The 11,530-nt window shown below is 43.7% G+C and overlaps 1 protein-coding gene across 1 annotated transcript; it reads left to right on the plus strand.

The window, feature by feature from the left end:
- The first annotated feature begins 1,470 nt into the window (after positions 1 to 1,470).
- On the plus strand, positions 1,471 to 8,035 carry LOC132829812 (protein ripply1-like). The gene is made up of 4 exons (XM_060847175.1): positions 1,471 to 1,556; positions 3,926 to 4,001; positions 5,927 to 6,057; positions 7,897 to 8,035. The coding sequence occupies exons 1-4, from the start codon at positions 1,471 to 1,473 to the stop codon at positions 8,033 to 8,035; spliced, it is 432 nt and encodes a 143-aa protein (XP_060703158.1).
- Positions 8,036 to 11,530: the final 3,495 nt, after the last annotated feature.

The raw sequence follows: 11,530 nt of genomic DNA on the forward strand, positions 1-11,530 counted from the left end.
TGATGCCAATTATGTACAAGACACTTGCTAGACCTCAGCTGAAGTGTTGTGTACAGTTGTAGGCACCGCATTATAGGAGAGATGTGAATAGAGAGGGTGAATGACAGGAATGGTTCCAGGAATGAGAAGTTTCAATATGAGACTAGTGGGATTGTTCTCCATGATCAGAAGAGAGGAGATCAGGCTGGACAGCGTAGATAGAGTAAAGCTGTTTCTGCTTGTATGAGGAAAGAGATTGAGAAAACATAGAGTTGTTGTCCAGGTTAGAGGGTTTGAGCTATAGGGAGAGGCTGAATAAGCCAGACATACTTTCCCTGGAGCATCAGATGCTGAAGGGTGATGTTATTCAGGTTTATAAAATCATGAAGGGCATGGATAGGGTGAATAGACAAGGTCATTTCCCCAGGGTTGGGTAGTCCAAAACTAGAATGCATAGGTTTAAGATGAACGGGGTAAGATTTAAAGGGATCTAAGAGACGACTTCTTCACACAGAGGGTGGTGCGTGTATGGAATGAGCTGCCAGAGGAAGTGGTGGAGGCTGGTACAATTGCAGCATTTAAGAGGCATTTGGATAGGTATATGAATAGGAAGAATTTAGAGGGATATGGGCCAAATGCTGGCAAATGGGACTAGATTTACTTCGGATATCTGGTCAGCATGGGTGAGCTGGACCAAAGGGTCTGTTTCTGTGCTGTACATCTCTGTGAGTCTGGAACACAATAAAGCAGCAATGTATCAGACAATCCCACCGTTCATTGAAAACTTCACCTTCAGCACACTGAGCTTTTCCAGCAATTTCTGTTTTTGTTTCTGATTTACAGCATCCATAGTACTTTTCATGAAGATTTCATGCTTGTGACTTTAGGAACTTTGGATACAGCCCAGCTTTGATTCCCCATACACCCCCCACCCCCTCCCCAAGCACCACAAAAGCCTGACAGAGGCCAGCTCCTGCTAATCCTCAGACCGCTCAGTGCCCAGCCTGGTCTCCCTGAGCCTGGGAGGGGGCAGGCTGGAGCCCCGCTGGGTGTGAGGTGTTGGGAGATTAACAGCTTCTCGTTGCTGCCTGTTAATGATGGACGGGGTGGGAAAGTATGCCAGGAGGGTGACAGACTGGAACCCGCCCCCTCTCCCTCTGCTGAGTGCACACTGTTTTGCCTGACACTGTCCCTGCTGCTTCCTGCAGGGGTGGGTGTGGGGGGAGCCTGGAGCTGCGACCCCAGGCCAGCATTTGGCCCCCACCCCACAATGTTGACACAACCACTGACTTAATCGCAGGGCAAGGCCCCCAGCTGGCAGCCTATCCCTTTCCCCAGTGAGGCTGCGGGGAGGCCAGGCGCTGGATAAAAAGGACAGGGAAGCAGACAGGGTCATTCCGTTTCCCACCTGATCCCAGGGAAGGAGCAGCAGCAGCAGCAGCGGCGGTAGCGGCTGGGGAAATCAGCACCACAGCCCAGCATTGATCCCAGATGGAGGGGAATGCAGTGTCAGGAGCCCGGAGCCGGCTGTGCTGCTGCCTACACGATCCCAGTGCTCAGCAGCCAGGAGGGCTGAGGTAGGATTCCCAGCGCCACCGATAAAAACCGGGAGCGTTTTAGTTTCGGGGCGATAGCATCGAGCTAACTGCAGATGAAATGGGGATTCAGTGCTGAGTTTAACACTCCATCCCAAAGTTACCCACTGCAAGCTTCCTGTCCTTTCTCTGAGCTGTGGGTGGTGTCTGGGAGCAGTGCTATATATACACTGTATACACACACACACACACACATAGACACAGTCTGTTCAGTGAGATGTAATAATTACTAGGGCTCCCGAGTCTTCCCGGAGTCCTCACTCAAGAGAGTTTCGTGTCCCAGTTTCTGATGACTCTAAGTTGACAGGGTGCCCTGAGGGAGACAGTGAGCAGAATTTTTAAAAAAATGACAGGCGGCGTTCAGTGTATAGAAGCATAAAATAACAACAAATCAGATATTTCCTTTAATGGCATTGGAGGAGCAGAGAGGGCTGGGCGTGTTACACATCACTGTAAACTCGAGCACAGGTACAGAAAGTAATCAAAAGCCCAACATAAAGATGACCTTTATCACAAGAGGATGAAGTCCAAAAGGGGGTAAGTGATGCTGAAGGGACCCATTTCGAGTCGTGGGGGTAGCAGCTCAGTTGCCCTTGAAAGAGTTTATCCAAATTCACCAGAATTACCCCAGGCTTTCCTGGGTTACGTTGAGAGGTCAGGTTTCATAGCCTTGAGTCGTATTTCCCTTGGCTTAATGCGGTTGAAGGGTGTCCCGATCAAAGGATTTTACAAAATGTACACTATGGGAGTCCAGAACAATCTTAAAACCAGAGTTGTTATTCAGGAGGGAAATCAAAAAGGACTGTCTGGAATCCTCACTCTCAAAAGGTTAGAGGAAGGGGTCCACTGGAGTTTCTGTGGGGATGGTATCAAAGGATATGGAGCAAAACCAGGTAAATGGGGCTGAGGTGCAGAATAGTGACAAACTATCTGAGTGAGAGAATAGTCTCTATGGGCTGAATGGCCTACTAATGTCTATCCCTCCTGTAACTGTCATTACCCAAAGTATATGCAGAGTCATATCCAGCGGGAATCAATTAATAATAACAAACAGGAAAGCTGGCTGATTTCCCTCTTGAGTACAAAGTCCAGTGCTGGCACTACCAAATGGAAAACATTCCAACTCCAGTCAGGGATTTAAGCCATGAAACCCCTATTAACTGCTCTGGTTACCTTAGCTCTTACCAACTAAACCATCAGTGAACTGAAGTTACAAAGCAGTTTGACTCTGGTGATATGATAGAGAATAGTCTGTCATGGGACAAACGCTGTTTGCTATACCAGTGACGTGTTACAGCCCCAATAGACAGAGTTATGCTCATTGGGGAGCAGCAACAAACCATTGTTTACATGGGGAGCCAACCTCCAGCTGGTGTCTGTGTACAGCAACAGATTCCTGAGAGGAAGCACTGCACCTGCCCTGTTGATGTGTGCAATTTATGAACATGAAGGGAATAATCAATGTAGTCTATAGCCTTCTCAAACCTGAGGGTGACTTAAAGCAATTTACATCCAAAGAAGTAATGTTGGCATGCAATCATTTCACTTCTGTAACGTAGGAGATTAAATTGAGCACGGCGCACTCCAGACACAGGAATGTGAGAATGAAGCAATATTCAGCCTCTGTGTTGTTGGTTAATATTCAGGATACCAGGAAGAACTCTCCAGCTTCTTTGCAAAGTGATAACATCTCATCTAAAAGACAGTACCTCTGCATAGACTTCCCTTAATCTTCCCACTTGGTGAGCCAGACTGGGTTATGAGACTTGAACCTATGAGTTCAAGTCAAAGGCTAGAGTGCAACCCACTGAGCGACAGACAAAGGTTAGGGGTAGCTCAGACTCAGATCATGTGAATAATTCAGGAGCCCAGCCACGCAAGCTTTCTCTAACAGATAGATGAAGGGGAAGATGGTGGTGCTAGGTTCAATTCCCATCACGGCAGATGGTGGAATTTCATTTCAGTTAATAAATTTGCAATTATAAAATTTGTTTCATGATATTGATAAGGACAGATTTAATTGATTGTTGTTTAAAACCCACCCATTTCACTAATGTCCATTAGGCAGTCTGCCATCCTCCCCTTTATATATGACTCTGGACCTACCAAATTGTGGTTGACTCTTAACTGCCCTTTGAAATAGCTGAGCAAGAAGCCCTTTAGTTCAAGAACAAATTGGGACAGGAAACAAATGCCAGTATTGCCAATGAAGCCCCACATCCCATGAGAGTATAAAGAGGAAATAAGGAAGACAACACTGAAGTAGAGTTTACAAGCTTCTGATTGTACTGATTTCTCCAAACTTGCTGTCCCTGCTTCCTTAACCCAGTTGGTTGTGTTTCTATTAACAGTGCCGGCAGTGTTTGGAGACCATGGTTAGTCACACCCAAAGATATTGCAAGGGAACAACAAAAACAGATGATAACGGTAAGTTTGGTTCAACAATTCTCTCTCTCTCTCTCCATTAACCAGTGTGTTACTGTCACAACTCTGGGTTTAACACTGGCCTCTTCCAATGTTTTGTCTTTCTGCTTGTTGTTCATTTACATCTTCCACCCTCAAATGCCTCACCCTCCAGTGATAATTCTTCATAATGAATGGTGAACATCGGAGGATTCTTGGCCAGAAAGGGTCTCACAGCTGAGTCAGACTCTGCTGTCAGCTGATGGGCCTGGTGATGAAGAATGGGAATCCTCATGTTGTTCACACTGTAGTTCACAGTCACCAGCACTAACTAGAAGCCCTGGCTATGCTGCTACGCAGTAGGCAGTGGCTGTGAGAAAGGTACTCTTTCCTCCTTCAACACCCATTGCTAGCTCTCCCCAAACCCCAAACACACATGAGTTCACACAGGAACTCTCAGGTGGGTGTCTCTTTATAACACAGCTCATAAACTCAGGGAGAATGGCTATAGAACATAGAACATAGAAGGATACAGCGCAGTACAGGCCCTTCGGCCCTCGATGTTGCGCCGACCGAATCCTACCTAACCTATACTAGCCCAATAACTTCCAAATGCCTATCCAATGCCCGCTTAAATGACCATAAAGAAGGAGAGTTCACCACTGATACAGGCAGGGCATTCCATGAACTCACAACCCGCTGTGTGAAGAATCTACCCCTAACATCTGTCCTATACCTACCACCCCTTAATTTAAAGCTATGTCCCCTAGTAACACCTGACTCCATTAGCGGTAAAAGGTTCTTAGTATCTACCCTATCTAAACCCCTAATCATCTTATACACTTCCATCAGATCTCCCCTAAACCTTCTCTTCTCCAATGAGAACAGCCCCAAGTGCCTCAGCCTTTCCTCATAAGATTTTCCTACCATTCCAGGCAACATCCTGGTAAACCTCCTCTGCACTCGTTCTAAAGCTTCCACATCCTTCCTATAGTATGGCGACCAAAACTGCACACAATACTCCAGATGAGGCCTCACCAGAGTCCTATACAACTGCAACATGACCTCAGGACTCCGGAACTCAATTCCTCTGCCAATAAAGCCCAGTACACCATATGCCTTCCTCACAGCACTATTTACCTGGGTGGCAACTTTCAGAGATCTGTGTACATAGACACCAAGATCCCTCTGCTCATCCACACTACCAAGTAGCCTACCATTAGCCCAGTAATCCATCATCTTGTTATTCCTACCAAAGTGAACGACTTCGCACTTAGCTACATTGAATTCCATTTGCCACATTTCCGCCCAGCTCTGCAACTTATCTATATCCCGCTGTAACCTACCACTTCCTTCCTCACTATCCACAACTCCACCGACTTTTGTGTCATCCGCAAACTTGCTCACCCAGCTTTCAAGTCCTTCCTCTAGATCATTTATAAAGATAACAAAAAGCAATGGTCCCAAAACAGATCCTTGTGGTACACCGCTAGTAACTGCGCTCCAAGATGAACATAATCCATCAACTACTACCCTCTGTCTCCTTCCAGCCAGCCAATTCCTAATCCAAACCTCTAATGTATCCTCAATGCCATACCTCCGAAGTTTTAGCATTAGCCTACCATGGGGAACCTTATTGAACGCCTTACTAAAATCCATATACACAACATCTACTGCTTTACCCTCATCCACTTCCTTAGTCACCTTCTCAAAGAACTAAAGCTGCTCAGTATGGGTATGTGATGCCCTGTGTGAGTGAGCAATAACTTGTATCTTGCCCCAGATTGATATCTTCACTGTGCTAGAACCTTAGGTGTCTCTAAGGCTATGAAGTGAAGACGAAGAATGTGGTTCTGAAAAAGAATCATATTCACCTTAAACAGTCACTGTTTCTGTCCTCACAGATGCTGCCAGATTTGCTGAGTGTTTCCAGCACTTATTGTTTTTAGTGTAAAGAATCTGGTATTTATTCCAGCCCCAAAATTCTCACCTTTCTGTCGCAGCTGAATGTCTCCGAGAGCGAGCGAACTCAGCGTACACTCAGCGGAGATAAAGTCCCAGCATTCCGACATCCTGTCAAGTAAGTACACCATGGGAATTTAATTGTGTTGCTGATTTTCAGGAGGAGGGAACTGTGAGCAATAAATATCTGATGAGCATGTATTTGGTGTCCAGTTTAAACATGATGGGCTTCAGTGACCAGGGGACCTTGTTATTCCAAACCCTTACATTCTATCTTTCCGCACCAGAATAACACTCTCACTGGGACATGAGGCCTACACACGCTGATCTTCTGTACCTCATCCAATCAGTTGCCCTTCCTGCCTGACCTAAGACACTGAGGCTTTGAGTATCAACTTAGTGAGGCCCATCCTAGTAGAACTGCAACGTTAGATCTAGCTGTGACCTCAATGATTGACTCCAGCAAGACTTCAGTATTGGTCAGGGGCAAACCCACCGGTCCTATGGCTTTGGTGGGAGAGGGATGGGGGCATGTTTAAACTGCCCCATCCCAAGTGAACTGACTTGCAATGTCAATTGAAACATGTGGTGAAGGATCAAGATTTTGTCAAGACGCATATTTTGGAAATATCATTCCAACAATCCTCAAGCCAGTTTGTAATGGGCAATTTCTGCAGTAGGACTGTTATTTATGAGTTTGGGAGTGTGGGGAGAGGGAAGCTTTTTTCTGCATTTATAATTACATTGTTGTTTGTGAAATCTTGCAATGCATAAACAGGTTGCCATGTTTCTACCAATGCAACAATGGCTACACACTCGAAAAAAGTAAATAAACACTTTGAGACATCTCAAAGTTGTGAAAAGTGCTATTTAAATGCAAATATTTTTAAAGTATGTTGTACTCAAAGTTCGCAGTTTGACAATAAGAGCCTGACTTGGAAAATGAACATTTCCCTGCCACTTCATCTTCTTCAGGACAAAACAAATGCATACAAGGGTGACAGTCACCTGCATCTGCAGCCTTCACTTTTCAAAAGTAACCTGCATTTCAGAAGCACTTTTAACATGAACAATGACTTTAACGAGGCCAAGGGGTAAAAGGGACAGCAGCAAACCTGATCTTTGGACAGGTGATCAAACGTTTGATCTGAGAGCTGGTTTTAAGGAGAATTACGATGTAAGAGGAACAGACAGAAGGATCTGGTGAGGAAATTCCTGAGCACGTGAACATAGCCACTAAAGGTGGTTGAAGGGATGGAGGAGAGATGGGGAAGAGAGTGAGAAAGAGAGATGGTTAGACAAGAAGGAGTGAAGATAGGAAGTAAGGAAGGATTCTAGGAAGGCAGGAGGGACAGATAGAGAATGTTATATGTTCTGTCACACTCTGGGCTCAAAATGCCAAAGCATCATTGAGTATATTTCTTTCAACTCTCCAAGTAGCTGAGAGGCTAATCAGTTGTTAATCAGCACGTGATCGCAGTTCAACAGTGAATGTGCCACCCTCTATGCCCAATTTTCATAGCAATTTGTTCCTATTTCTTTATGAATAGTGTAACAATATAACAGAGGGAGAAATAATGAGGGGAAAAGGGAGAGGGAAGGAAGGACACAGGGAGAAGGGAAAGCTGAGATGGAGGGAAGGACAAAGGAGCAACACGAGAGTGATGGTTGGGGTGGGACAAAGAAGGAGATAGCAGGTGGAGAGGGGGAAGAGAGGGAGAAATGTGCAAGGGACCAGTATCAGAGAAGCTCAGGATTTCAGTGCAGCTGGGAAGCAGTAAAGAGAGAGTGTGTATGAGGATGAGAGTTTTAACTTGAAAGTGTCTGAGGGCATGGAACAGAGAACAACTAATGAGAAACCTCTCCTGGTTTACCAGCTCCTATCATCAGAAATGAAAATGTGGCCAGATCAGAGAGTGTGGAACATTGAAACACTATTCTCCCTTCTTTTTCACAGACTCCTGTGGCCAAAATCTAAACAGTTTGATTATTTATACGAAGATGCAGCTCATCTCTTGGCGAATTTCCCGGTGCAGGCAACAATCTCATTTTACCAGGAGAGTGATAGCGAATCAGAGAATGAAGATGACAGTTAATCTGAGACAGGATCCATTGTGCAAGCACACTAATGATTACTACAATTGTGGATATGTAGTTGATGCAGTACATATAGGATCTTATCAGCTGAGAATTATTGATCTCTATTCTGTATATTTACATATTAATTTATAATTAAACTTTAAATGTATTAGTTTTTTTATTTATTAAGATTGAACTAATTTTGTAAATTAAAGTTTTTATCACATATGTGTCTTTAGGATTTGTTGAACTGTTTAAATGTAAACTGGAAGTAAGGGTAATACTTAGCCTGAACTGGAACAATAGAAAATTAGCCACAGTTCCCAACCTTTAGATGTTGCCCATGATTCCTGTTGCAGAATGAATGAAGGAGAGGTCAGTGGAAATGCAAATGGAGAGTGATCTAAACCTGGTTACTGATTCACTAGAACCCATTTTACACAATCATGGAGTTAAATGGCAAGCTGTGTGCATTGGAAGTGCAAACGGCGGTCAGATATGGTGCTGTTTACAGCCACAAAGCAAGTACCTAGGACTGACTGGTGAAGATAATCCATTAGGTTGGGAGAGGTATTGGAGAGTCACCAGAGAATTACATCCCAACCCGTCAGAGAATCAAATACAAAAGAAAACCGAAATCTTAAGCGAAAGCTTAATAAAACCCAAAATTGAAATGTGGCTGTTCAGCACCACCTTGTGGCAGGATAGTATATCACATCCAAACGCTGTTGAGTGAAACACATTTTGCCGCTTCTCCACAGTTAGGTTTATTATTAAGTCTTGTAGAAGGTGCCTCCAGAACCATGGCTAGTTGCTATAGTTGCAGCCTTAAGGCTTTCTGTAACATGTACCCGTTCAAAAGCCGCAGGGTATCCTGTTTGTGCAGGGCTGTTTCTCAGCCAGCACTGACTGAAGACACTTTGATTTAAGACTAAAGCATTCAGATTAAACTACAAACCAAAAGGTGGAAGTGCAGAAGTTCAACCAAAGCCTGAATGTTAATGAAATGAGAAACTCAATCTGACAATTAATGATCAGACTATACAACACAAGTAAAAAGTTTGATAAATTTCTGAAAAAACAAAATGACATAAAGGACTATAAAGTATGTTTTAACATTCAACAGCAAGTGTTTGACTAAAGCCCCAAAGGTGGCTCTTGACCTTTTTAAGCCCATCAATATATATGTTCTGCTAAACTGGTTTCAGAGTCTCCCAGCTGAAAATGTGTTGCTGGAAAAGTGCAGCATGTCAGGCAGCATCCAAGGAGCAGGAGAATCAACGTTTCGGGCATGAGCCCTTCTTCAGGAATGAGCCCCAATCTGCTACTGAATCATTTTCTAATGATGCCATCAGTTCTGTTCCCAAATAGCTTATTCAATTGGTACTGACAGTTTCAGATCGGCGAAGTAATTGGGTAGACAGAGACTGAAGGGTCTAGGGAGACACTGTAATCGCTTCCTATAACATCCTCAGTAGTAACTGAAAGTGCTTAGTGGAGAAAAGGGGAAATTATTCACATGCCTTGTGCTCACTGGAAACAGCGAAGGAGAACATTACAAGAGAAAGACAGTGACTGAGGGAATGAAAGAATTTAAAGGAATAATGAGAAAAAGAGAAAATGAGAGCTGAGAGAGAGAAAGTAATGGCCAGAAAGAGAGACTGAAGAAACTTGAATCTAGTCAGAGCCAAGGTATTTGGAATTGTATTTTTAGGAGCAGTGGGAAAAGTACTGGAGAGTTAAGAAAATAATCATTTGAATATTAATTCAAATTAAAAGCCACTATCCCACACACCAACCTCAATTAGATCACCACTCACCACCTATAACCATGATACTATTTGGTTACTAGTGTTATGGCAGGCCAGACACCCTCAAACTATTTTAAGAAGGTAGCCTCGACCCTATCTTTTTCCTGTTTTAAAGGAAATATGAAGTGCTATGTTCCAGACGCAATTCGACTTGTCAAACTACTCCAGGTTAAACAAAACACAATTTATTCAAACACTATGGTTAAAACACAATCAAAGAAAGAAGAGTTTAGATTACCATCTTTATTGGAAAACTTAACAGAATAATAGATATAATAACCATTTCCATAATAGTGACATCCCATTAATACACCCTGTGGCAAAAAGGCAAATTCACATGCAACCCAGCAGCCTAGCAAGGGAACCCTCTGCTTTTGGCCCCTTTATCAAGAGGGAGAAAAATAGCTTCCACTTCTTCAAGCATATAACAACAACTGCTGAAAGCTTACTAAAAATTCTTGACCTGTGAGAGCTTGACCACACCCACTCAGGCTGCTTATATTGTTCCAACTTACAAAAACACCCAAGACACACCCATTTTCCAATCCCTTTCAAAAAAGAACAGAACACACCTCTTAAAGCCATAGCATTGTCACGCTAAGCCGTTCTGTTTTTGGTGTAATCCTGGATACAACTTTGGAAGAATACAGTTGTGTTGCACTGAGGTTTGAACAGAATAATGTAACACTTAGGGAGGAAATAAGCAACCAGGATTCCAAACAAGCTGAGCAGAGCAGCCAGAGCCTGGGCCAAGGGGAGATACTGCCTGAAGCCAGAGACGATGACGAGAATGCAGCAAGACCAGGAGGCAATGTACAGTACCATGCTGAAGGAAATACACTTCGCTTCATTGTAATTCTTTGGCAAATCTTTTCCCAAGAAAGCAAAGACAAAACAGAGGCAACCCAGCAGCCCATTGTACAGAAAGCCCGGCAGGAAAATTGAGAGATCGTTGTCAGTAGCGCAGAGTAGGAATATTTCTTTTTGAGAAAGGTTATAATTAGACACTGTCACTACTGGTTCTTGGACCATCCATACAGAACAGTTGATAGCTGAAATGGATGTACTTGCAAACACAAACACATACAGTCCATTATATTTAACCCAGTAATCATAGGCTTTAGGCAACTTGGTGGCCATTTTAAATATACAGACTATTTGGAAGGATCTGACAAAAATACATGCCAGACAGACTGTGAAGCTCACATTAAAGAGGGGCCACTTCACTCTGCAAATGAAATTGTTTGGCTTTCCAATGAAGAGGAACACGCTGCAGCAACCAGAAGCCAAGGTGAAAAGCATTAGGAAACATAGCCTCCCTCCTGCTGCCTTGACAACCGGAGTGTTGAGGTGAATGACAAAGACAAGAGTAATGCCGACCATTGTTAAAAATCCAGCAGTGGCCATCACTGACAATGCAATGGAAATATGGCTACCCCACTGCAGATAAACCACAGCCCGGTCGTAGCAAGTCAGACTCTTCTCTGGTGACCACTGCTGCAAGGGACAGCTAACACATTCTGTAAAACAACAACAACTGGTTAGAGTGTCCACTAGTGGCTGCCCCCTCCCTGTGAAATAAACCACATTTAATAAAAGCTTGCTTTACGAAAGAAGAATTAATGCCATCATTGCACCAGCAGCTAGTTACTTTCCAGATCTGTCTCTTTAATTTCTTCATATAGTTATTAGTCATTGTTT

The sequence above is a fragment of the Hemiscyllium ocellatum genome, chromosome 30, assembly GCF_020745735.1.
Source record: "Hemiscyllium ocellatum isolate sHemOce1 chromosome 30, sHemOce1.pat.X.cur, whole genome shotgun sequence".
Lineage (NCBI taxonomy): Eukaryota > Metazoa > Chordata > Chondrichthyes > Orectolobiformes > Hemiscylliidae > Hemiscyllium > Hemiscyllium ocellatum.